The following is a 26,857-nucleotide window of genomic DNA, read 5'->3' as shown; positions in this document are numbered from 1 at the left end:
TATATATATACATACCACTGTGTTTTTTGCAGCATTATTTACAATAGCCAAGGTATGGAAACAATCCAAGTGTTGTCAGTAAATAAACTAATAAAGATGTGTGTGCACACACATAATGGAATATTACTCAGCCACAAAAAATAATGAGATCTTGCCATTCACAACAACATGGATGGACCTAGAGGGTCCACAGATGTAACTGTGCTAAGAGTAGTAAGTCAGAGAAAGATACCATATGTGACTTTACTTATGTTTAGAATTAAAAAAAAAAAAAAAAAAAGAACAAACAAAAACCAGAAGCAGACTCATAAACACGGAAGACAAACCGGTACTGCCAGCAGAGAGGAGGGTGAAGGGGCCTGACAGGTACAAGCTTCCAGTTCTAAAGTAAATAAGTCACGTGGATGGAAAATAAAGCACCGGGAATACAGTCAATAATATTGTAATATCTCTGAACGGTGACAGATGGAACTCTGCTTGTGGTGGGCACTGCACAGTGATGTTAACTGTCAGATCGCTGTGTTGTACACCTGGAACTAATGTAATCCTGTATGTCAGCTATACTTCTGTTAAAAAAAATACTTGCAAAAAACCAGTACACCCATACAGTTAAATGGAATGAAATGATTCACATCTATAGAAATGTGTGCATAATTCATTAATTATAAAAAATTGCTAAACATTACATATAGTGGGACACCACTTATGGTAGAACAAAAAAAAGAGCTATATAGTTAAAAATTTTAAATGAAAGACTGCTCATTATAATTTCTTAATTTTGAACAACATTACCACAGAATGCCTTATAAGATAGCTGAAGAATTTTCCTTTCAAGCAAATTTTTTAAAAAAGTCTGTGGTAGCATTTAAGATTTCAAAGGTGCTGGATTTTCTGTGTGTTTTTGTTACTCAAAGATGTTTAGCATTACAGGATTATTTTTAAAATCTTATTTGGATGTCACATATTTTAAACTACAAATAATTTTGAGGTCCTTCCTACGACGCCTCTGATAGTGGTGACCCCTCAGTGCAGTCTCTCAAGGAGAGAAGCCTGGCCGGTGCCTGGGGCCCACGGGCTTGCTGCCAGGAACAGGGTCCCTCCAGTAGAGCCGCTTCCCCCAGTAGCTGACCTCACTCTTCCAGAACATGAGCGAGCCTGACTCCATGCCGATCCTGAGCTCTTCTGCTAACGGAGGTCACATGAGGTAAAGAGAGGATCAGAAATAAGAGATAATCACTAAATCATTTATATTTGGTTTTGAAGTATATTACGAAAATTGCTTTGCACCGAAATTTTCTTCCCTGATAGTAAAAGGAATGTGCATCCATTAGTAGTCTCAAGGCATCCGTGAGAATTTACTGCATGCTCCAAAAAGATAATACCCTTGACATGATGAAAAATGGATCATGCTGTCAATCAAAATCCTTGCTTCCTGCTGTGGTGCATTTTCTGAGTGGCTTCAGGGCACACACTCAGAAGCGGCCTCTGAACCGCAGAGTGGGGAGGGGACTACCCTGTGTAAACGACTAGCATAGACCATACGCCACTGTTATGATCACGCGGTGATTGTGTGGAGTATGACAGAGAGACCCAAGTAAGGACATGTTTAATATTATCTTTTGCAAAAAAATTATCTTTTGCAGAATTAATATTGTTGGCACCCCCCCCCCTTTTCTAAAGCAGCCTGCGACTGTAGGATAATAGGAGGAACCAATGATTAGGCATCAAAGATTAGTTGAAGAGATAGCTAGTATATAATCTGTCGAGCTAGAAATAGTGGACCGTGCCTGCTGAGAGCTTTGCTCTGAGGCCTGTCTTTAAGCAGGAGGTTTTAAAAATAAATGTAAGAGCCTTTTTACTCCCTCTGATTATAAAAGTGGTGTATTTTCATCTTTTAATTCAGAAGATATTTATTTCGGAATTCTGTGTACCAGAATCTGTTCTAGGTCAGAAGGATACTTTGGTGAATAATACAAAGTCCCTGCTGTTGTACTGTTTATTCTCGTGTGTGTGTGTGTATGTGTGTGTGTGTTGGGACATGTTTTATACAGGGAGGAAAAAAACCACTTGTAATCCTACCACTGTTCACATGTTAGTCTTCCTATTTTTTTTTAATGTGCAAGTATATTGGTGCAAGTACATAAAGACATAAAGAACCACATACATATGGTTGAGACCACATTTTATACAGATTCTGTATGTTGCTTGTTTCAATTAACATGACACTAGGAGTATTTTCTCATGTTACTCAATATTCTCTGACAAATTGATCCATTATCAATAGCAACGTACTAATTCCCCAAATGATAGGCAGTTAGGACATTTATCTCACTTTATCACATTTTAATGAATGCCACAATGAATAGCTTGGTACCTTCTTTTTATACTCATTTAGGTCATTTCTAGATTGGTTTTTTAAAACAAGTTTGAATAAACTCCAGCAACTCTTAGTCCTGACCCAGACTGTCACCTGTACTGCCTCACCTGTGTTCGACAGCAGAGCATTTCTTAACTTCATAAGAGGCAAAGACCACAGGGAAGTCTTCTTTTTTGAGCTATGGTTTGTGCATGCAGGGCAGTCTGTTTTACTTTAGCCCATCACTGTTCTTGTGGCTACGTTGCAAAAACATTCTACTGATTTTATTTCTGATCAGGTGATTATAGCATATGAGCAGGTCAGTGTTGAAATGTGGGTGTTTCGTCTTCTTTGACATTAAGTCAGTTCTGACCAGGGTGGTCTGAGAAACTGCATATAAAGCATATCCCTGCCTTGGAAATACCTCTTCTAGAATAAAGTTGGATGGTAACAGTGTTAGAACCACAGACAGAATTATCTGGCCTGCTGTAATCTGTAACTTACGGATTTATTGTGTGAGAGCTCATGGTGCCAGGAAGTCAGTCAAAATAGCAGACTCTAAACTGCAGGTAGAGTGAGCTTGTGTTTGCTCAGTGTTTTACTGTCAGTGGGCACTGTGAAGAGCTATGTAGTTTAGGGTATGCTTGGGCTCCAGAATAGTTATGTAGATTGAGGAAAGGAAGGTGTAAAAGCTGGTGGCTGAATATCACCATGAGAGTTGGACAGTACTTAACTTTATTTTTTAATACAGGAAGGCCAGTTCATTTGAAAACTGGAAAGTGCTAATGATGTAGGTAGAGAGCAGTAATTATTTTACTGGTCCCAAGACAATAGCTACAGGTCCTGGAAAGAAAGGAGCAGACCAGAGTAAAGCCTAATCACATTGGAGAGGTACAAAAATGTAGACACTTGGCTCTGGTTCTGCTTGGTAGTCTTGCTTTAATTCTTCCAGAAAAGATGAATGAACCAGCTTTTCTGGATGGCTGAGGGGTTGAAGTCTACTTACGCAGATATGATTTCAGAGATTTTCAACCACAGTCTGAACTGTAGGACTTGGTAATACCACTACCATCTTGTATACTTTTTTCAAGTATATTAACTTGTGACTTTACTAAAATTCTACAGAAGAGAAAATGGACTCTCAGGTTGTTTATGACTTTCCCTAAAATCAAAATAAAATAGACACCACCTCTTTGATTCCTAATCCAGTGAGTTCTTTCCATTTCACCTTGATGCCTATGCTTATAATGATGGTTGTCTAGGTGTGCATCAATAGTAATCCATTCCTGAAAATTAGGTACTCTACATAGACATACCAGCCAGGAGACTATTTTCTAGTCCTGAAAGGTGAAAATTAAGATGTATGAATCTAAAACTCCATACCAGTTTCCTAAATATTAGCAAAACACAGCAAAATACCTCTATGTAAGTAATGAGTGTGTTAGGATGTTAGATGCTAAAACCAACACTTCTTGTTTTCCAAATAGTTAACATAGTTGGTAAAAAACTATCACTTAGCATGCAGTAGTACGTGGCACCTCTTGGATACTCTGCATATCGTTTTGTTTTGTTTTAGTTATTTATTTTGAGAGAGTGCCCATGTGTGCGAGCAGGGGAGGGGCAGAGAGGGAGGGAGAGAATCCCAAGTAGGCTTCACTCAGTGTGGAGCTCAATGTGGGGCCTCTGCATACGGTTTAAAATGTCCACATGGAATTCTAATTTATTGTCACGAATGTAGTTTTTCCATTTTTCTCACACATCATTTTGTGTAAATTGTTGTATTGCATTTTGGGTGTGTATGTATTTGCATTACCTACCTATATAAGCAACCAGTGGAAAACATTGTATGATGTTTGGATATTACAAACCAGATGTTCTCCACAAGGAGATGTTAACTAGAGATGGTCTAAAGGGTCTGCCTGGCTCTCAGCAGAGGAAATGGAAGCTAAAGTGAGGGGAAAATGCAATTACTCATTTCTGCATTTCGGGTTAATACAAATTGCAAATTATGAAATTTACAGTTAAGAAAATCAAGGTTTCTCTGGCAACATCTTATAATTCATTGGGATAGCCAGCCAAGCCCAGCAGGTGCTAGAGCAGAGTCTCTGGGAAAACGAGCAGGAAACATGGAACTAGCCACACATACTGAGGTGCTGAGGGTATTTCAGAGAATTGGCTTCATTGAAGGGCTTCGACCTGTAGCAGAGGGTCTTACGATGCCATGACGTGTGTGTGTGCGGGCTTGGTGGAGTTTTAGTTGGTTGCACAGATGTGTGTGCTGAGACTAGGAGGTGGTGGTTCTGAATGTTTTTGCTCTTCCCCTTCCTGTTGCCATGCTTTTCCCCATTGCTTCTCTCTGAGCATTCCATCTTCCTGCTGTGGAAATGAGCTGTGGAATCAGGGGTAGGAGGTGAAGGGAGGGGTGGCTCATTGTAACTTGGGGATTATGACAGGGAATTGCATTTGGTTAAGTGCTCGGATATGGGAAGCAGCCTTTGTAGTCCCTCCAGTTCAGAAATTCTCAACCTTTTGGAATTATTTGGAGAAAATTTTGTTTGTAGCTGTTAATAGTCACTGATTCTACTTAGGAGTATTTTATGGCTTGAACTATACTATGTCTAGTATAGTTTGGCTTGAACATTTACATGTTGAAAATCTCTCTCTATATGTGTACATTTTAGTGTTTAGAGAGAAAGGGAGACACAGAATCTGAAGACAGGCTCCAGGCTCTGAGCTAGCTGTCAGCACAGAGCCTGATATGGGGCTCAAACCCATGAACTGTGAGATCATGACCTGAGCCGAAGTCAGATGTTTAACTGACTGAGCCACTCAGGTGCCCTGAAAATATATATTGTTCATGATAAATACTTTCACTTTATTTTTCCTTTATATTGCAGTTAGAGAACTTGATTTTGTTTTTTTTGGTAATTATATGTGTAGGTATATCATTATTTTAGTTTTACTTCAGGTACTAAAAGAGTTACAAAACAATTGTTTAAAAAGGGCATCTATGGGTTCTGAGATTTGATTGTAATTACCACTTATTTTATTTTACTTTTAATTTTTTAAAATTTATTTTTCAGAGAGAGAGAGAGACAGAGACAGAGACAGAGCATGAGCAGGGGAGGGGCAGAGGGAGAGGGAGACACAGAATTGGAAACAGGTTCCAGGATCCCAGCTGTCAGCTCAGAGCCTGATGTAGGACTCAAACCCACGAGCCGTGAAATAATGACCTCAGTGGAAGTCAGACACTCAACCAATTGAGCCACCCAGGCGCCCCGTAATTACCCCATTTAAAGCTAATCAGTTAGCCTATTACTGTTTCACGGCTTTTGGTGGAAGACAGTATTGTTGGAACAAAGTCCCAGCTCTCCTAGATGTTCTAGATTTCTTATTTTCTCACGAAATCTGGGTGAGGTAGAGTTTTTAAAAATTTCAGTTAATATCCTTTTATATTATAGAGTCTATACAGACTTAGGCAATTGAGTAACATTTACAAGGTTGGCCTCACTAGTAAACGGCAGAACCAGGATTAGAGCTCAGGATCTCTTGAGACCATTCTTTTAACCTCAATCTGCTATAATACATAACTTTTTTTAATGTTTATTTTTGAGAGAGACAATTAGAGCTTGAAGGGGGGCAGTGCAGAGAGAGAGGGAGATACAAAATCAGAAGCAGGTTTTAAGCTCCGCGCTGTCATCACAGAGCCCAATGTGGGGCTCGAACTCGTGAACCACAAGATCGTGACCTGAGCTGAAGTCAGACACTCAACCGACTGAGACACCCAGGTGCCCCTAACTCTCTTAAAATCAATTTAATTTTGTATTTTTTATTCTATATTCTTACTAGTTTCTAGTTTGTTTGATATATCAGTTTCTGGTGAAAGTGTTAAAAATCTAGGAGTGTGGAATTTCTCCATTTATAAAATTCTGACTTTAATTTACATAATTCGAAGCTATATTTGGAAGCTATCTATAATTATGCAATTATAAAATTATAAAAACAAATTAGGTAATTGTATAATTATATATACAAAGATATATATAATTAACAGTTTCAAAGATATGTAGGTTTACGCGAATCTACTTGGCAGATTGTTTTCCTTCTTTGTCATGGTTTACTTATTCCAATCTGATAGTCTTTTGAAAGCTAGCCCCCTGCTCTCCTGTGTCTAACAAATTCTAGTTCATGAATGTTACTTTTCCAGAGTTCTATAGTTCAGATAATCTAGAAAGTGTAATCTGTTGAGAACCTGTATTTTGCTTTGTATTTTGAGTGTAATACAAACACAATACAGAATTCTCAGAGCCAACTTGGTACTGATGGAGTGAGCTTTGGGGCACAAATATGTGCATTTTAAGCCCAAAGTTTAGTTACTGGCTTAGTCCCTTACCAGCTTTGCAGCTCTAGAGCAAACGCAAAAGACTGTCTTAGAAAAGCATTGTAGCTTCTTGGTTATTTGAATACATTCTTTGGTTTGTAATAACAGGGACTAAGGCTGTAGAGCTTAACAAACAGCAGAAGAGGTGGAGGTTTTTTCTTTAAAGAAAAGTTATAAAATGTACCGATTTGGAATCTCAAGAAAGGACTTCATTTTTTATATCACCTAGGCTGCGTGGAATCTTTCACCTGAGAGAACCCAGTAGGCTATTTACTGAACTTTGTAGGGAGATGAGCATGTCACTGTATATATATCCCCCTTTTTGCCCAGTGTCTCAAGTGAGAATGAGCTATTGCCATTTGAATAAACAGTAAGACTTTTTTGGGTATAAATATAAGGTGACAATTCTTGTTCTAAAGGTTTTAGGGCATAATTCTTATCTCTTTTTTTATATCAATGGCAAAGTAAAGCTATAAAAGAGTTAGGAATGATACCTACATTCAAAGTGGAAGATAATGAACCGCTGATTGTAAAGATTCCTCAAAGGCAAAAACTGCCAAAACCTGAGATTCTGCTGAGGGAAAAATGCAAAAGATGGCCAGGGTGTTTTGTCTAAACAGGAGGAATACATGTAACAGACCTACGGGGGTAAGCCTACTGAGAACAAGTCTCAACGGCTTATCTAGACAGAGACTTTTTTCCCCCCATGTTTTTTTTGTTTTAAATCTTTTTTTTTTTTTTTTTTTGAGAGAGAGAGAGACAGAGTGTAAGCCAGGGAGGGGCAGAGAGAGAGAATCCCAGGGAGGCTCCACATGTGGTCAGCGTGCAGAGTCTGATATGGGGTTGGAACCCAAGAAACCATGAGATCATGACCTGAGCTGAAAAGAATCAGTCACTTAACTGACTGTGCACCCCTAGACAGAGTTTTCTTTACACATGCAGTTAAGTACTGTTTCTTAAATTGACTTTTAAAAGTTATAGTTAATAGAACTTCTTGCAGCTATCAACTAAAAAGCGATCCAAGTTAGGAAGGAAGTTAACCCATCAGATTTGGTGTGTTTTACCTTTCTTTTTTCAGTCTCAGCATTACTAGGTCATTATTTGTCAGGTGTTTTTTCCATCAAAGAAAAGGGCACTTGTTGCCTGCCAAAAACACTGGAAATGCCATTGGAGAACATAGCGGAGGCGGCAGTGTGTGTTGTCAGGACGCCCGCTGCCGTCCCGTAACCTGCTGGCCCTCCTCCTGTGCAGTGCGGCTTCCTGTTGTGGTGCATGGCCCCGAGCCCTTCGAACGGGGCGGAACTGCTGTACAAGCGCGTCATCCAGCCTTTCTTCCTGAAGCATGAGTCCCAGGTGGACACTATGGTGAATGACTTGAAGGACAAAGCCAAAGAGACTGTAGATACCATCACTAAAGAAGGTAAGACCCGGGGGCAGCTGGGTTCAGCAGGTGAGAGGACATGGGAGGCACTGGGCCCAAAAAACAAGCTGCTTCTCCTCCTTCCTATCCGCTTTCCTCAGCCAAATGCCAAGGCCACTCTGGGATTTCTTTACCAACACTGCCTGTTGCCCTTTACTTTTCCCAAAATTCTCCCACCATGCCACATTTAATGCACTGCTTAGTCACCACATTAGGAAAAATGACTTTGCTGTGGTGGGCAGAGATTTTAGACAATCATCAGTGTTCATATGCAAGTAGAATCTAATTCATTTCAGGTTGAACTGTTTCAAATTGCTTTTGTTAGAGGTCAAGAGAATGCCCTTTCAGTTCTCCCGATTGATTCATTCAACAAGTATTTATTTCCTGAGGTGCTTAATCTGTGCCAAGCATGTTCATAGCACTGGGGATGAACCAATGAACCAAACGGACTATACTACTTGAACTCATGTAGCTTACACTCTTGTCGAGATAGACAGTAAAATTTTAAAGTTATATAGTTAGATGATATAGAGAAAAATAAAGCAGATAGACAGACAGGGAGTACCAGGGGCTGAAGGGAATGGTACAGTTTTAAATAGAGTGATTTAGGGAATCCTCACCAAGAAGACTCTTCGGAATCAGACTTGAAAGAAACTATGGGGAAGAGTGCTCCTGATAGAACTGTTTACGCCAGAGGCAGGAGCAGTATGGCTGGAAGGGAGTGATCTAGAGGAAGAGAAGATAAGGTCAGAGAGGTCGGGGAGTGGAGGCTGGAAGGAGAGAGATCAGGTAAGGAGAGGAGCAACATGACCATCCTGTGTTTCACAGGCTGCTGTACTGAGAATAGACTGAAGGGGAGCGGGGAGAAACCAGGAGACCAGTTTATAAGGCGCTTGCACGGATCCGGCTGGAGAGGTCGATGGTGGATTGGCTCATAGTAGTAGCAGTAGGGGGCAAGAAGTCATTAGATTCTTGATATGTATATTTTTAATGTTTATTTATTGTTGAGAGTGCAGGGTAGAGGCAGAGAGAGGGGGACAGAGAATCCCAGGCAGGCTCCGCACTGGCAGCACAGAGCCTGTTGCAAGGCTCGACCCCACAAACCAGGAGATCATGACCTGAGCCAAAATCAAGAGTCCGACTCTTAACCAATGGAGTCACTAAGGAGGCCTGAATTCTTGATATATTTTGAAGGTAGAAAGAATAGGATTTGCTTATGGATCAGGCGGGGAGCACAAGAGAGGAGTCATGCATGAAGCCAAGCTTTTCAGCCAGAACACAAGGAAGGACAGAATTGCTGTAGAGCTGGCTAAGACTGGATACAGGAGGTTTAGAGGGGAAAATAAGGAATTCTGTTCTGGACAGAACTTTGAGGTGTCTGTTAGGTACCTACATGGAGCAGTCAGGCAGTCAGTTGGATATATATCTTGAGAGTTCAGGAGACAGGTTTGGGCTGGAGAAAATACCTTTGGGGGTCACCAGCAGTATAGTAATCATGGGACCAGATGAGATCATTAAGTGAGTGAGTGAAGTTAGAAAGATGAGGTCTGAGACGGTGGCCCCCAGTGTGTAGAGATTGGGGAGATGAGAAGCAACTGACAGAGTGGACTGATAAGGAGCGGCCAGTTGTGGTAGCGAGAAAACCATGTGACTGGTGTCCTTGGGACCAACTAAAGTGTTTCAAAGAGTGGGGAGTACCACTCCCATTGTGTCACCTGCTGCAGACATAGGTCACCTTAGGGGACGGCTGAAAACTGACCATCACACTTGGTAGTGAAAGCACTGGTGATCTTGACAAAACTGTTTGTGGAGTGGTGGGACCCCAATGCTGATTGGAATGAATTTGAGAGATGGGAAGCAAGGCTGAGAGAATGTAGGTAAGTCTTTTGGGAAATTTCCTGCAAAAAGAATGGTTCCGCACCTGGAAGAAAGAACTAGGGTCCAAAGGACGTGTTGTTTTTCTTTTTCCTCAAGTAGAAGGAACTTTAGGAAAGTCTAAAGTCTGAAAATCAGTGGGAATGATCCAGCAGAGAGCAAAGAGTGGGTATGAGTGAGGGGAGAGCTGCTGGAGCTCTGTCCCCAATTAGACCAGAGGTAACAGAAACCGAAGTAGGAACAGGACGGGTCCCGGGGCACAGCGGTTGAGAACTCGAGTAGAGACGCTGGCAGGTGAGTGCCTGGGATGGCACCTACGGAAGGGACTTTACCGCTGCTTCACGTTTCTCAGTGAAGTAGGAAGTAAGGTCAGCGGAGAGAGGATGGGGAAGATGGTGACAGAAAGACGAGATGGTCTGGAATATGTACCTAGGACTGCGGTCAGCAGAGTTTTTCTGTGAAGGGTCGGATAATGTTAGTTTTCGTGAGCCATCAGCTCTGGCTTGAACTGCCCAGCTCTGCCACTCTAGTGTGAAAGCAGCCCAGACTACGAGTAACCAGTGAGTGTGACTGTCGGTGGCTGGCCTCTCCAGGACTGTGGGAGAGTGGACAGACCAGGGCAGCGCCACGTGACTGTTAGGAGTATGAGAGGCTCACCTGAGGCCATGTTGGTGAAATTAAAGTGAGGCCAGTTGATGCACTTAGCTCTGCAGCCGCAGAGCCTGTGGGGCCCTGTGCCAAGGCTGACTGTGTAAAGAACCATGAAGTGAGAGAGGGACCAGGAGGTGCTTAGTGTCTGATGATGGAACTCAACTGGCCGAGGAGGGAAGGGATGGTGGGAAAGGTGGTGGGGATGACTCTGAATCAGGAGAACAGAGGGCGTGTGCTGACAGCTGGGTGTGGGAGGGAGAGCGGGATGCCGGGCACTGAGACTACAGGACTATGGTCACAGGTAGTAATGAAGATCATGGAGTGAGTGCCTGGAGTCAGGAAAAGGGTGGGGGTCGGTAGGATGGAGCGTAAAGGTTATTGGAGGGGGCAACTGAGAGGCAAGGATACTGGAAAATTACTGAAATTGTCAGTAACTAAATTTGGAGCTAAAATCTTAAAGGAACGAGGCAGCACAGCCCAGGGGTCTGAGGTGACTGGAAAAAGAAAGGCTGGTGGCAGATATAATCTGATGCCACGAGATTCTGAACGTGGCAATGAAGAACAAAGACTGCTTACCAGACCCTCCAGACACACTCGTACTGGGGTCAAGGAAGAAAGAAAAAATAGCCACCGCCTGCGAAAGCAGTATCCTCAGGGGACAGCCAGATTTTTGTAAAGGCAAGAAGGTGAAAAACTTTTGGAGATGGATGGGGGTAGAGGAGGTTTTGCCGATGACTGGGTCTTGAGTTCCAGAGGCCACAGCAAGTTTGGAAATCGGACAAAAGAAGTGAGGGATGTAGAATTACCATTTTGTTTTGAGAGCTCTGTGGTAATTAGAAAGGGGGAGACGAGGACTGACCTGACCACTGGGCACGTAAGATCCCCAAGACAGCCCTCCAGCAGCATGGGTGTGTGCTCCCTACTGTCCTCACACCTCTCTTTCTACTGGACCCCTCCCCCAGGCACACAGCGCCAGTCTACTTGCACTCCTGTGTTCCCAGTTTCAAGTGTTTTCTGACTTGTGGCCTTCATGTCCTCCCACCTGGGGATTGCTAGTTTCCTTTTAAGAAGATTCCTTCCTGTTCTGTTCCTTGCCTTGGCCTAACCAGCAGCCTCTGGTGACATCCCTTCTGTCTAGTTCACTCACATTTCCTAGTCTCTCGGTTCTCTTAGATGTCAGTACTCTAAAATCCAATTTTACTTTGATAGGATACATTGCTAAACAGGAGTGTGAGAATGAAAATAAATTAGGAGGGACTTACATGCTGACCCATTTTAGACTTTTCTTCAAAACTTCTGGATTCTCCAGGAAGTAAATTTTTACAATGGTCTGGTTAAGAGAGAGGCTGCAATTTCTTGTTAACTTTGTTCAGCAACTTTAAGCGAAGGGAGAACAGCTCTCAGGCAGCTGGTAATGACAGGGAGGGACTGGCAGTGCTTGACTCTGAGCTCCGTCAAAAACAGGCGCTCTTTACGGATTCTCCCAGGGGACCTGGAAGCTTCCATAACATCCCCACCCCCGTCTCACATACCACACTAGTTCTTACAGCACATTCTAAGTCACTTGGTAATTAGGAAGAGGAAGGTTTAACCTCCCACAGATATAAGAATATTTTCTTGATGAACATAGAGTATTACCACCAACTCAAACACTTAGAGGGCACAATGAAGAGACTAATGAGGTGTATAAATACCTCATTTCTGAGGTGTAAGAATGAGGACTTTTTGTGATTTTGTCACCGTGGGACAGAGGACCCAGTTGTCATCAGACTGAGACATAGTCAAATTAAACAGGTGAGCAGCCAGACACAAATAATGTCTTGCTTGTGCGGAGAAGCACCGCACACCCGGGGAACCCCTGCTGCTCGCGCTGCCCGAAGGAGGGCAGGCAGCAGAGAGCACACGGCTACAGTGCAGTGCGGGGCTGGCCGGACGGCCTGGAGGAGCTCTGCCGGGGTTCTCCGCATCCGGCTCTGAAGCCGCCTCTCTCTTGTCCGCTTCCTGGAAACTCTGTCAGCCCTGCCACAAACCTCAGCGTGTTCTCATCTGAATATGAGTCATGCGAGTTGCTATCTCGTCGGTACATTAGGCACAGAGCCAGCATTGTAGATAGTCTTGACACAATTTTCTTTCCTCCCAACAGCCAAGAAAGCAGCAGTGAATTTACTCGGTGAAGAAAAGAAGAGCACCTAAACCCCAGACTGGATGAGACGTTTCTGCCCTCTCTGTACCTTCCTATTAGCGCCTGATGTCATGTTAGGGACTGTGGCATAATCATTTTAATAATGTTGCCTTGAAACATTTTTGACATATTAAAAAAAGGAATGTGTTGTATGGTTTTTTTTCTTTGCTTTTACTGTCTATATACATAGGGGGCATTTAAATTTTAGAAAATATGTTTTGCCTCTGGGTAGGAAAAGACGTATATTACCATCCTGCGGGAAATAGAAGCTTGAAATTCTAGATCCCACAGGCTTTGTACTTCAACAGGCTCTCTCTGCATGCATTTTCTCTGTACTTCTATTTTAGGATACTCTTTAAGGTTCTACTTCATGTTATGTACCGTTTTGTATTAAATGTTTTTAATGTATTTGTGCATACATATGTGTAGGGTAATGTTACTGACTGTGACACGTATAATGCTCATAGGGAGCGCCTGCCAAAAGCTGAGGTTGCAAGTGTGCTGGTGTGATCTGTTAAATAATACTTCAGAAAATTAAAAAACAAATACTGATATTTCCAGTGAATAGTTAAGTGATAAATGAGGTTGGATGGGGGCTGGCCTGGTTGTTTTCCTAACACTGTAGCAGCTGAATGCCAGAATAGCTGTGTAAAACAGTCACTGTGGGGATAGATGGGGAAACGTACACACACACCAGTAATACATGGCTCCCAACCCTGCAGAACTAGTAATAATGTCTTATGGCCTTAAAAACATATGATTATAAACTTTACATCTGTCTGTTTTTAAGATGCTATAATGGAAACCATCCATGGTTTCTCCTTCAAAGCTGAGTGACATGTTGGCCTGTCTTCCTTCCTAGTCTTTTTATTTTTTTTAAACTAGCCTAAGGAACCTCTAGACTTCCCCACCTCTGATTACATGTATGTTCTTGTTTCTATCATTAGCAGCTACATGCTCATGATGATACCAGGCTCTGAGAGCAAGGCTGGGAGAACGAAAGGATGATATAACCTATAATCCAGTTGGCAGTGAAGTCAAGCCGCTTTCCCTTCTTTCTCTGGCCTTTAAGGTCAAATGCAAGAGGCCTCCCTAGTATACAAGTCAAAATCATTTGTGGTCCATTTAAATGCCTTCATATTTATACTCTGTTTTGATAAGTTGCAGATAACTACATAGTTTAAGCACAGAGCAAGAAGTTAATATTAAGCTTTCCAGTTTAATCAGCCAGCTTATAGGAACTTCAGCTCGTTTGGACTAGAAAAACCAAGCATCCTTCTGAGTTAAACTACATTGACCAAATAAAACTGAGTATAACAAAACTAACAAGTTTAATTATCCCGTCTGTAAAATACCTTTTAAGACAAAAAGGAGATGATTAGTTCTCCTTTGGATAAATGGGTATGAACATAATGAAATCTCATTATGTAAAAAATATCAAAGATATCAAAAATTAGGGACAGTATCACCTAAATATTATAATATGGACCAGGGTATTGATTTTTCCCTGGCAAGACAGTAGTAAGCCTAAGGAATCTTATTAAACTTACCTTGGGGGGGGGGGGAACCCTTAGAAAACAAGCAATTAATTATTGGGAAAAAAATCAAGCCTTGATTAAAAAAAAAAAAAAGTCCTTCCAGGAGTACTTAAGTTCCTTTCCCCATAGTAAAGTACACTGTTCTTGGTAGCAGAAGAATGAAAAGGAGCAACTTCTAGCATACAGAATATATAATCAGGTTGTCAGCATGTGCAATATATAACTTTCAGTAATACAAAATATCAGGCAAGAGGGGGAAGCATAAAAGTTACTATTGCTCATAACTACTTACAGACTGATACCAGGTTAAAAACTGCTACCGTAAGAAAATATGTTCTGAATGCAATTATTTTGTTCTTACAGCTTCTTCCTGCAGTGCATTCTGTAAGAAATTTATGTTATTGTTTCTGGCAGTGAACGTGTACATATTAATGGCAGGAGAAGTTAATGAGTTGCACAATAGTGTGTTTAGATTTCCCAAGTAACATATCGCCATGGCTAGAGTATTTGAAGAACTGAAAATTGAGCCTGTGTCTCGCTAGAAGAAAAGCATGTTTATGGACATGAATGGTGTTTCTGGGGTAAAAGAATCTCCCCAGCAGTTCTTCCCTCACTTAAAAGCTTTCAGATCAACAGTTACTGCTACTCCGGGGAGAGTTTTCTATCCATAGCCTGAAGAAAATGAGCATAGCCTTTCAATAAGTTATCACCCATCCTGAAGATGTGATATATTAAATGGAAATGGATGTAAATAAAATTGTTATCTCACTGAACTGTTATGTTTCATTTTATTTTCTGGGGCTTTAAAAAATCTAGAATCATTTCAGCAGTGCCTAAAATAAATAAAGGTAAATGAGTCTTAAACACTGCTGTTTATTAACCCCATTCCTCACCTGGCCTGTGATCGTCCCCTGGTGGTTACTACTGGTCAGAGGAAAAACTTCCATAGGAAAACAACGATGAGAAGCTTCTAGCAATAATTAGCACTAGATTTAAAGGAAACCTAAGTTGCTTTCTACCGCATATTGTGTTCCACACAGGCTCCTCGAAGTTGGTTGCCTATAAGTGTATTTCCTTGCAGGTGCCTGCAAATTACTCTGTCCTTCAGAGGAGACTGAAGAGGAGGAACTTGAGAATTTTATTGAAAGTGTCTGCTTCCGGAAGGCATGCTTTGGTCAACTTTGTCTTCTACAACTGCTTTTACATGTCTGTATATCTAGAATCATGAGGTCTATAGAGTAAGAGCTCACATCCTTAGCCATCAGATATGAAGTTCCATGCAGTGCGATAGGAAAGTAAATGTTTGAGAATGACCTTAGTTAAGTCTTTTCTGGCTCTTTATTACAATATTAGCTTATGAAATCTCTTGATAATATACATCCCATGGAATATTAAGAGCAGTAAGGAGGTTCTGTGGCTAGAGCAGTGGTTTTCAAACTTCACTGTGCATTGGAATTTCTCTTCAGAGGAGGAGATTGTTCTAACAGATTGCTGGTACCATCCGGAGTTTCTGATTCAGTAAGTCTGGGGTGAGACTAAAAAATGTGCATTTCCAGTAAATCCCCAGGTGATGCTGATGGTCCAGGAACCACGCTTTGAGATAAAACCACTGGGTTAGATAAACACTACCTTTACACTTAGTATACGGTGGTTTTTAGATCTGGCTGCATATTACAGTCACCTGAGCAGCTTTACAAACATGCTGGCACTGCCTCCACTACCAGAAATTCTGACACTAATCTACTGTAATACCCAGGTACTAGTATGCTTTTAAAACTCTAGGGTGATTCTGCTATGTAGCCAGTGTTGAGAACTTGTAGAAACCACTACTGAAGTCAAGAATCCCACCGTCTGGGGAGAGTTTGTCTTCGCTAATATTAGTTTACCAGGTGTGTTTTCTAATGTTGCTATAATACATTTCCACAAATTTAGAAGCTCAAAACAGTATAAATTTAGTAGCTTACAGTTCTGGAGATCAGACATCCCAAAGGGCCTGCATTCTTCTGGAGACTGTAGGGGAAAATCCATCTCCTTGCTTCTTTCAGCTAGATGCTGGTTGGGTTCACAGACTTGTGACCCCTTAGCACTTGAGCGGCTGCTTCCCTTTTATAAGAGTCCTTTGGATTACAATGGGTCCACCTGGATAACCTCTACTTTCAGGTGAAGATTCCTAATCACACCTGCAAGGACTTTTGCCAGATACACTGATATTCACAAAGGTTTTATGGGGGGGGCGGGGAGAGAAGGGGACAACACATTATTCTGCCTACCACACCTAATCTCTTTGGTATAAACATTTCATTATAGGGCACCTGTGTGACTCAGTTGGCTAAACATCTGACTTGATTTCTGCTCGGGTCAAGATCTCACAATTTGTGAGATTGAGCCCTGCATCCTGCTCTGCACTGGGAGCATGGAGCCTGCTTGGGTTCTTTCTGTCCCTCCTCCACTTGCACTTGGTCTCTCTCTCAAAATAAATAAACATTAAAATTTTTTTCATTTAGGGATACCTGGGTGGCTCACTCAGTTAAGTGTCTGACTCTTGGGTTTTGGCTCAGGTCATGACCTGCAGTTTGCAGGTTCAAGCTCCGCATCAGGCTCTGTGCTGACAGTGCAGAGCCTGCTTGGGATTCTTTCTTTCTCTCTCTCTCTCCATCTCTGGCCCTCCCTTGATTGTACTCTCTCTCAAACTAATTTTTTTCATTATAAGGTCACCTCAAATATCAAAATAACTGCAAAGAGCAACCTTAATGTTGGGAGAGAACTAAATGAAAAATACCTTATCCTCTTCCAGGTGAAAGACTGGCAGTTTGTCCTCCAGAGATAGTAAGAGTATCTTTGGAGGGGAGAGGACACAGGCAGAGTTAAGGGAGAGAAGTTGTAATAAAAACAGGATTGAGAGACTCAATGCTAAGGCCCATTTCCCCCACTCCAACTTCTCCCACTGCACATACAGGCCTTTATCCTTCTGAGAGCTTGTTGGGACTCTAGGTGACAGGTTTAAGAAAAAACAGTGCTGATCTTGGAAATTTACCTTAAAGGAACATCTGACTCAGACATCCCTTTAGTAAAATTCAGTCTGAAGACCATTCTTATGTGCTCAGAACTTCCAATCACCTTTTTGGTTTTTCACTCAAAGAGCCATCAATCTAAAAAACCAAAAACCCCCATCAATCTAAGGAAAACCACTTAATATGACAGAGATCAAAATAAAAAAAACCACGAACAATGAAAGGAAACTGAAAATAAAAGAATGTAAATTCTTTTACACCCGTAAATTAAGAACAAAATGCTAGAAACAGGAAATATTCAGATGACAAGAGAGCTTGGAGAAGTTGAAAATACAAGAAAAATGAATAGCTCCATAGAAGAGTTGGAAGACAGAGCTGAGGAATTCTAGGAAATAGAATATAAAGGCAAAGAAATGGAAATAAGAGGGAAAAAAAGATGAGAAAATTTGAGAACTAGTCCAGCACCTCTAATATACAAATAAGGAGTTCCAAGATCAGAAAGGAGTTCCATTGATGAAATTTTCAAGAACATTCCCAGAACTGAAGAACACCAGTTTTCAGATTGAAAGACCCATTAGATACCCAGCAAAATAGACAGAAAAAAGTCCAAACAAGCACACAAGCACACTATTGTGATATTTTAGAATACAGAAATGTTCTGAGTTTCAACAAGAAAAATGTGAGTCACAAAATATCATTAACTAGAATGGCTTGGACTTCCCTTCAGCTGTAACATTAGTCAGACCCTGAATGTCTTTGAACTTCTGAAATAAACTTTCAATTCTAATTCTATACTCAGCCAAATTGTGGGAGGGTAGAAAGATGACACTTTCAGACATGCAAGGTCTAAGAACATTTACCTCCCTTGCATTTTCCCAAGGAAAATCCTGACGATGGGCTACAAACAAGGACGTAACCCAAAACAGAATGCACAGGATTCCGTAATACGGGATATCCAAAACAGCAAAGCAGTGAAGCAAGTCACTCTGGATGACGGTGAAGAGAGAACCCAGAGTGAAGCTGTGCACTAGGCCTCAAGGGTAACCAGTAGAGATCAGAAACAGGTAAAAGGATCCAGAAGTGACTTCTTTTTAAAAAGATGAAATTAAACTGATGTGAACAAACTCTTTAAAAGGATATTCCGACAGCTGATAATGTGGATTGAGTGAGAACTATTCAAAAAACTAAGCAAATAAAAAAAAATAATTTGCTCTATGGAAAACACAAATCCAGAAAACAAAAATAACAATAGCATCCTTCAGTGTTTCTCATTATAATGTGCATAAGAATCCCTTGGGGATCTTTTAAATTCTGGGCTGGAGCCAAAGATTCTGTATTTTTCACAATTTCCCAGAGGAGACCGGTGCAGCTGGACCCCTGACCACACTTCTGAGCGGCGAAGTACTGCATGGTTCAGCCAGGAATGGATCACAGGATACTAATGTGAACTTGAATACTGATAACGGTTATGAAATATATTGGTGGGAGGGAGGATAGGAAGCATATATTGAGGGGTAAAAGAAGGAAAACTAAATCATCCTCTTGGACAGATGGAAGTTAATGCCTAAAAACAAAAACAAAAAAAACCAAACAACTGTCAAAACTAGCTGGCTCTTTACATTATATTGATAAAGTCCTTAAAAACTAGACAAAGGATATGAACATTAACTCACTAAAATAAATACAAATGGCACTTCAACATATAAATGCCCTGTCTTGCTCATTAGAAAAGATTCAATTTCTCACTTGATTGGCGAAAGAAAAGTTCAATTATGCACTGATTGCAACAATGTGAAGAAAAAAGCAATACAGCATTACAGAAGAGAGTCCTGAAACCTTTTCTGACAACCCCTATTGTCCCATGACCAAAATAACTTTAGACTCTGGTCATCTTTCTCTGACAAATCTTTTTTTAAGTTTATTTTGAGAGACAGAGACACCACAAGCAGGGGAGGAGCAGAGAGGGAGAGAGAGCACCGCCAGCCGCAGAGCCTGATGCAGGGCTCAAACCCACAAACTGTGAGCTCGTGACCTGAGCCAAAACCAAGAGTCGACGTTTAACCAACTGAGCTACCTAGGCACCCCTGTGACAAATCTTTTAAGCTGACTGCCCCAGTATTCAGTCTCAACCTTTTTTCCTTGGCTGACTCTTTTTTCATGACCGAAAAAGCTGTATGATGACTTTCTAGCCTCTCTTGCAGCTGAAGATGGACATGAGCCACGGTTCTTGACAATGAGACTTAAATGAAAAGTTGGTTGGGAGGGATTTTGAGAAATCTTTAGCTTTCCTAAAGAGGAGTAAGAGTGGCTGGCACAGCTGGCTTTTCATTCTGCCTTGAAATCCGATGTTCTTTCAGCCCTTTGTAAGCTTGAGACAACAACCATAAGGCTGTTAGAAACGTGCCCCGGACAGTGGAACAGTAAGATGTGAGGGCGTCACTGAGCAGCTGAGCCAACACCTCTAACACCCTGGGATTTCATGTTATTCCAAAAAAGGTAACTTGTGCTTAAGTTCCTCATTGTTTTGTTACATAAACACATTCCTAAATAATATATCTTTCCAGAGGGCTACTCTGAATCTTGTTTTGCATATACTGTCCCAATATTTATTTGTAAATCAAATATATAAACTGCTATACTATTATGTTCACTATAAAATGTATGAACAACAGAAACTATTAAAGAGAGAAAAGAGTAAAAATCTGAATACTTCTTCCTGTACACCCACGGATCATCTTCCTACAGCCTGGATATGTGAGTCCATTTAAAACTCTGAAACTCTGGATTCACTTATTTTGTCATCAAGTGGAATTTTTTTTATCTCAAACAAAAACGTAATGAAAATGGGATTTACTGGAAGGATATAAAATATAGTTCACAGAATTCACAGAAGAGCCAAACCAGGCCTCAGGATAACTCAAATCTGTAGACCATTAATCTGAGCTGCCATCATCATCTATATGTCACTGTTTCTATTCCAGATTTAAATTCCTGAAAAGTAAATCATTGGTCTGGTTTGGGTCATATGTCCTATTATTAACAGCCCTTCCAGAAGCATATGGAGTCAGAGAAGACAGTTACCCAAATGATGCTGCTCAGCAGACAAAAACAAATAGCTGAATAGGGATTCTCTTAAATCTTACATAAAATTACCATGTTCAGAAACAGTGCTTTTGAATAAAGTCAGAATCACCGATCCAATTTAGTTTTTGGAGAAAGGTGTTAAAGCACAGGTAATAGCAAAACTCCAATTAAAATAACGTTCTGAAACCTATAAAATAAGCAAATCTAAAACTTGAACTCTAGGATTTTCCAAGTCAAAAAACTAGTAACTGAATACTCAATGACAATAATTGATTAAAACGATCTGTAGACTAGCCGTTCATAAATGTCCAGGAGGATTTAGCCATTTTCTTCTAGCTTTAAACTCACACTAAACTCACACCTCCTGTTTTAATCTCTTTAATTACTTCTTTTACTAGCATTACTTAGTTCGTAGGCAAAGGCTATTTAAGAGTCAGTTTCAAATTTTATTTCACTAACTTAAAAGTTGAAGAAAATGTGTATTTCAAATCTTTAATTGAACTCATTATCTGAAACATGTTTATAAACACAGAACAGATACAGAATTTCAAGTCACTGATTGTAGAATCCATTGTCCATTTAAAAATATGCTTCGTTCTTCCATAAAAACTCTGCAAAGAAATTTTCTTTTATACTGCATAAGAGCTGGATGCAAACTTCTGATGTAAATTTATTTCATTACACCTCTGATGCTGAAGCTGGGAGGCATGGATGTCCATAGTTTGGTTAAATGATGCAAACAAAAAGCTTCTGTTTCTCTTAGATACAAATTAGAAGCCTTCGTTCATGACTCACAGTAGTACCACGTACTTGATTCTCATCCCCAGTCACTTCTTCTTCTTTCCTTTCCCTTTTTTACTTCCCTCTCCTTGCTGAAGACTTTGGTCACCACCTCCTGTTTTTTGTGTCCTTGTTTTTAGTTTAGGTATCATTTCTGCTGCGTACAACATTACTGATTTACCTAGGAACCAGAAGTTAGGCTTAGTGTAGAATTTAAAAAGTAAGACATAAAAGCTCATTAACTTCAAATTAATCATAAAGGTCAAGAAATTGTCACATCAGGAAAATGACAAGGATTAAAAAAAAAAGACTATGAAGACATGACTTGCTCAAGTGGGGGCCTTTCCTAGAGAAAAGGTTCTAAAAACTACAACGAAATATTTAAGTGAACAAAATAAAAATTTAAAACACAAATTGTGATCTTGGTTCTAGGAACTGACTTGAAGCTCAAAAGAATCAATCTAACTACAAAAATCGGGAGACGCAATCAGGGCATGGTTATCTTAAGCTACAGAAACACAGAGCTGATTAATCTCGCCAATGTCATCAAGCTACAAAGATGTTCATACGCCCAGATGATTTATGTTCTGCACCAGCTACCTCTCTGCCGCTAGTAGCTACTTCCAACACACAGAGCCCCTCGTTCTGCTCTCTTTTTACCTTCTTACTAGAAACAGGGAGCAACATGTTTTCAACTGTAATTTTTACTTCTATTTTATATACTGGTCAAGTCAAAAGCTTTTTCTTTTTTCTTTTGACTTTTAAGAGATAGTAAAGGAATATGTCAAAGGAAAGAGAAATGCTCTGAAATATACTACCTGCTACTCCAGAGTCAGAATCTTGATTCCAGAAATATGTACCAATCTGGACAGGTTTCTAGCACAGAAAAACCAATCTATTTTAACTAAACTAAAAAACATTTAGTTGTCAGCTTGGGATTGTTGTGACAAGAAGGGAATCAATAATTCCATTTATAGTTTTCAGAAATAAAGAATTCAAAAAAGAGCATGTGTAAAAAAAATTCATCTTCCCCAAACCAGAGTTAATATTTTGGAATCCAGTTTTGTTTGGTTACTGCTGTTGTCTAAGAAATAAAGAGATAATGCTACAGTCTTCTCTGACCACCGTCCCTGTGGCCCTGCTCCCTGCTCACCATGGTAAGACGGAGGTTTTCTTCCAGTCCACTTAAAGTCTATTTACATATATAATAGTCAACAAGCAATACTACACACACATCAATGAACAGTAATATTTTGTATTTAAATGTACCTATCTGGTACCACACTATGCATTTCTCTTGCTTTTTTCACTCAGTATGGCGTTTCAGATTAATGATAGAAATTATTACCAAGCCTCAAAGGCCTCTAGGATCTGAAATGGCATTAACATCTGACCATTCATTCTTTCTACACTATTAACTTGAGAATAATGACGGACTTCCAGAGGTTTATAAAATGTTCACAGAACAGGGGCACCTGGGTGGCTCAGTTGGTTGAGTGTCTGACTTCAGCTCAGGTCATGATCTCACAGTTCGTGGGTTCAAGCCCCATGTCGGGCTCTGTGCTGGCAGCTCAGAGCCTGGAGCCTGCTTCTGATTCTGTGTGTCCCTCTCTCTCTGCCCCTTCTCTGCTCATGATCTGTCTCTCTCTCTCTCAAAAATAAATAAATGTTAAAAAAAAATTAAAAAAAAAATGTTCACAGAACAAAGTTTCTGGAGAAGCGGATAGTGGGCTTCATCGCATTCTCAGAGGTCCTTAACTTAAGAGAAGTTTTCCTCTCTTCCTCAGCAGTTAGCCTTTTCTAAATTAATTTGTAGAATGCCAATTGTAACTTTTACCTTTCAAAAGGTCAGTTTTAGAACCTGTTTTGAAGAGTGGAGGAATAACCTGTCCCCCAACTTTATTTGTTCATTCAGAGAAGCTTACGTGATGGAAACTGTACGAGACAGAGGCTGCCGTCTTCCTGTTTGAGCTGGACCCGGACTCGGCCCCTGTACTGAACATCGCGATTCCATTCTCTAGAGTACATTTTATTTTTCTAACACAAAAAAGCAAAACAAAAACAGGCTTTAGGAAAGTTATTACATCAATGAGATTGAGTAAGAAAAATAGTTAACAAAGAAATACCTCTTACCTCAAGGAATACATTAAGTCCAACTGCTGAGCACACATCTTGAATCTCAGTAGCTGTAGGATTTTCAACAGCCTGAACAGTTGAAACAAAAACACTAAACAGCTTACCGTAAATGGATATTGCTCTATTGTTGGGTGAATCATTTCAAATAATATGATCACAGTACCTATCAAAACCTTTGGTTTCCTTTTCAGTAGGTACAGTTTTTTCCATTGGAATTTTTAAAACTCCTGGGAATAACACTGATTCATACTTGTGTGTCCATTTGCCTTCCAAAAGAACACAAACTTCACAAAGGCAAGGACTGTTTTGTTTATCAGTATATTCCCAAGTTATCTGGCATGAGGCTTGGAGCATAGTAGGTGCTCAATGAATACTGATTAAACAACTATTATAGATAACAAACATTTCAGAAAATTGTTTGGTAGTATCCACTACAGCTAAACATGTGCGTTCTTCATGGGTGTGCAATTCCACTTCTAGTACATATCCAAGAAAAATGCAAATGTTCCCTAAAAGACAAGTTAAAGAATGGTGACACTAGTAGTATGTGTAATAGCCCCAAACCGGGAGCAACCCAATCATCCATCAACAGTAGAATGGTCTGTGGTATATTGTTACAATTCAATACTAAAGAGTAGTGAATTTCAGCAAGGTAATTTTGTCCCTCTGACATTTAGCACTGCTAGGAGACACTTTTAATTGTCACAGGAATCAGGTAAGGCACTGTTTGGTGGGTAGAAGCCAAACATGCTGCTAAAAAACCTAAAATGCACAGAACAGACCCCCCCCCCCCCCCGAATGATCTGGCTCAAAATGTCAATGGTACTGATGTTGAGAAACCCTACCACAGGGCAGTGAGAATTAACAAACTATACTAGAAAATGTGAATAAAGTTCAGTGAAAAAAGACACAAAAGTACACTGTGTATAATGCCATTAAATAAAATTTAAAGGGGCACTGGGCTGGCTCGGTTGGAGGAGCATGAGACTCTTGACCCTGGGGTTGTGAGTTGGAGCCCCATGTTGGGTGTAGAGATTACTTTAAAATCAATAAAAATTTAAAAAATAAAATAAAGTTTAAAGACAAACAAAAGTAATATATTGTGCTGGAAGTCAGGACAGTGGTTATTCTTATTACGAGTACATGAGGTGAGGGCAGTGACTGTGAGGAGACAAAAGAATCTTCCTAGGTGCTGAAAATGCTTTCTTTTTTTTAATTTGGGTGCTGGGTTATCCATGTGTATCAAGATATACATGTAAGACGTATGCATATTTCTGTATGTATCCTCTATGTCAATGAAGTTAAAAACCGGTTATTCTCCAAGTTAGGTGAGAGCCTGCTACCAGAGGCCTGTCACACTGGCTTGATGTCTAGCTTCCTTTACTCTGGGGCAGCAAGGCAGACTTTCCTTTATACATATTTTAACAGCAAAATGGGAAATATTAAATAACACAATGATGCCATTTGCTTCAGGCCATGTCCTTGAATCTATCATTAATTACAAAATGCAGATAACACCTCCCGGTGCGTGGGCGGCTCAGGCGGTTGGGCGTCCCACTCTTGGTTTCAGCTCAGGTTATATCACGGCTCCATGAGATGGAGCCCAGCCCCAGGCTCTGGGCTGACAGTAAGGAGCCTGCTTGGGGTTCCCTCTCTCCTCTTTTGCCCTTACTCTGATTACTGCGTCTCAAAAATATATAAACATGGGGGGGAAACTCCCAAAATACAAATAACCTTTAAAAACACAATATGACATCATTCTGGAAAATAAAAACCTACAAGGACCCTTCACTTGGCATTAAGCACAAACCAACCACCAGGCCAACTGAGAACCTGAATTTTCCCATTCAAACAACACAAGGGAAAGATCATGTTTTTAAACCTACAACACCCTACTTTTTAAAATTATTACACCTTACCCCTCAGGGGGTAAAAAAAAAAAAAAGATAATGGACATAAACTCTAAAACTCAACACATCTAAATTCTCGGCAAGTCTTGTTTAAAAACCCAGTTGCATTCTGGACATCATATTATACAATAACGTAAGTTCGGTTTCCTTTATTAAGGGCAAGATTGTCAAAATCTTGGTTTACAACAACAACAACAACAACAACATGCAAACCTAACCCTCACCCAACTTCTTTCAAGCACAGGCTCATCAATAACCATTTTTAAAAATCCCCCCAGGTACGAATTAGAACCTTTCAGGTTTCACCACTGGTAAGAAAAGCAGCTCTTCACTTCAGGCCCGAAACAATACAGTCCAGTAAAAGAAGCCCTTGCAGCCCCAACAGTACAACCTCTCTGAGCCCTTCAAGGACCGAGGTGCCATCCCTTTTACCTTGCTTATGGGGATTCGCCTCCCCTCCGCGATGGTCTTCTTGTTATTTAAATAAGCGGGATAGATACAAATGAACCTGCCACAGAAGGAAGCACAGCTACGATCAGCAGAGCAGTATTTCCAAGAACTCATTCATTCTTTCATGAGCAACAGGACTGCCAGGATATCTGTTATTTGCTTAGTATTTTTCCTTTAAATTGCCCCCCCTTTACTTAACTTTCTTAAAAAGCAAAATTTCGTTTACTACCTTAGATGGAAAAACACAACACTTTCTAGAGAAGGTTTTTTAAAAGCAAACCAAGCCGCTGCCGAGCCAAGTTCCCGAGGGCGGGGCCTGCTGTCACACAGAAACTACGTATCAGAGGTTTTAAAAGACTTTGAAGAACCCGAACGAACCTTTCTGAACGTAATAATTAAGAGAACAGACTTGTCGCTTGTGAGTCTGTTACTTAACGTCTGCCCACGTCGCACCCAAGGTCTTTTGTCTCAGGTACCGGCAGGCACTGAGCTACCCACAGTCGGAATTACGAGGACCTACGAAGAGCCTGGCGCGGCTGGCTGCCCGGAGGGACCGACACCCGGGGAGCGGCCCGGAGCCGAGCTCCCCCGCTAGCCCTTCTCAGGCGTGGGGAAGGCGGTGCGGCACCCCCGGGCTCGCCGCAAGCCCGTTCCTCTCTCAGGACCCACCTGTCCTGGTCGGCCGGCGACCGTGCGGCTGCACAAGCCATCTTCGCCAGGCCCACGGAGCTCCTGCCCACAGCCTCCGGGCGAAACCCCGGCCGGTAACCTGCTCTGAGATTTCTCAGACGACTCCGTTTTCCGGCGGAAGTCCAGCCCACCTACGCGCCTACGCGTCCGCCGACTTTCAGCGATCATTTGTTCCGGCATCTGTCGCTCCGCGCCGACGTCTTCGGTTTCTGACGTGGCGTCAGTACCTCTTCTCTCGCGAGAGGATCCTCGAAAGCGTCGAATGCTTTCTCAAATCCTGTCAAAACCCAAAGTTTTAGGAGCTTAAGCTGTCGCTAAGACGGCGTTGAGTCTACGCTCCTTCGCATTCAAGTTCATCCTGAGTTTGAATGGTGTTAGCTACCCTCACTCTTA

The 26,857-nt window shown here is 41.0% G+C and overlaps 2 protein-coding genes across 3 annotated transcripts in view; one reads left to right on the top strand and one right to left on the bottom strand.

The window, feature by feature from the left end:
- Positions 1 to 15,176, top strand: part of REEP5 (receptor accessory protein 5) — a 38,958-nt gene extending 23,782 nt beyond the window's left edge. Inside the window, exons 4-5 of the mRNA XM_029942714.1 lie at positions 7,989 to 8,157; positions 12,827 to 15,176. Coding sequence (XP_029798574.1) covers positions 7,989 to 8,157; positions 12,827 to 12,876 — 219 coding nt within the window. The 3' untranslated portion in view covers positions 12,877 to 15,176. The remainder of the gene's footprint in view (positions 1 to 7,988; positions 8,158 to 12,826) is intronic.
- A 3,682-nt stretch (positions 15,177 to 18,858) lies between these two features.
- On the bottom strand, positions 18,859 to 26,588 carry SRP19 (signal recognition particle 19). Of its 2 annotated transcripts, none has more exons than XM_029942716.1 (5): positions 26,444 to 26,588; positions 25,757 to 25,832; positions 23,412 to 23,483; positions 23,204 to 23,315; positions 18,859 to 18,978 (listed from the first exon to the last, which is right to left on the bottom strand). In XM_029942716.1, the coding sequence occupies exons 1-5, from the start codon at positions 26,482 to 26,484 to the stop codon at positions 18,944 to 18,946; spliced, it is 336 nt and encodes a 111-aa protein (XP_029798576.1). In that variant the 5' UTR covers positions 26,485 to 26,588; the 3' UTR covers positions 18,859 to 18,943. The 2 variants fall into 2 exon arrangements, with proteins under 2 accessions (XP_029798576.1, XP_029798575.1); XM_029942715.1 differs by lacking the exon at positions 18,859 to 18,978 and adding an exon at positions 20,924 to 21,459 and having other exon boundaries at positions 26,444 to 26,585.
- Positions 26,589 to 26,857: the final 269 nt, after the last annotated feature.

Source organism: Suricata suricatta, chromosome 6, assembly GCF_006229205.1.
Source record: "Suricata suricatta isolate VVHF042 chromosome 6, meerkat_22Aug2017_6uvM2_HiC, whole genome shotgun sequence".
NCBI lineage: Eukaryota > Metazoa > Chordata > Mammalia > Carnivora > Herpestidae > Suricata > Suricata suricatta.
Note: the sequence above shows the minus strand (reverse complement) of the source record. Positions and strands in the feature narration are given on the sequence as shown.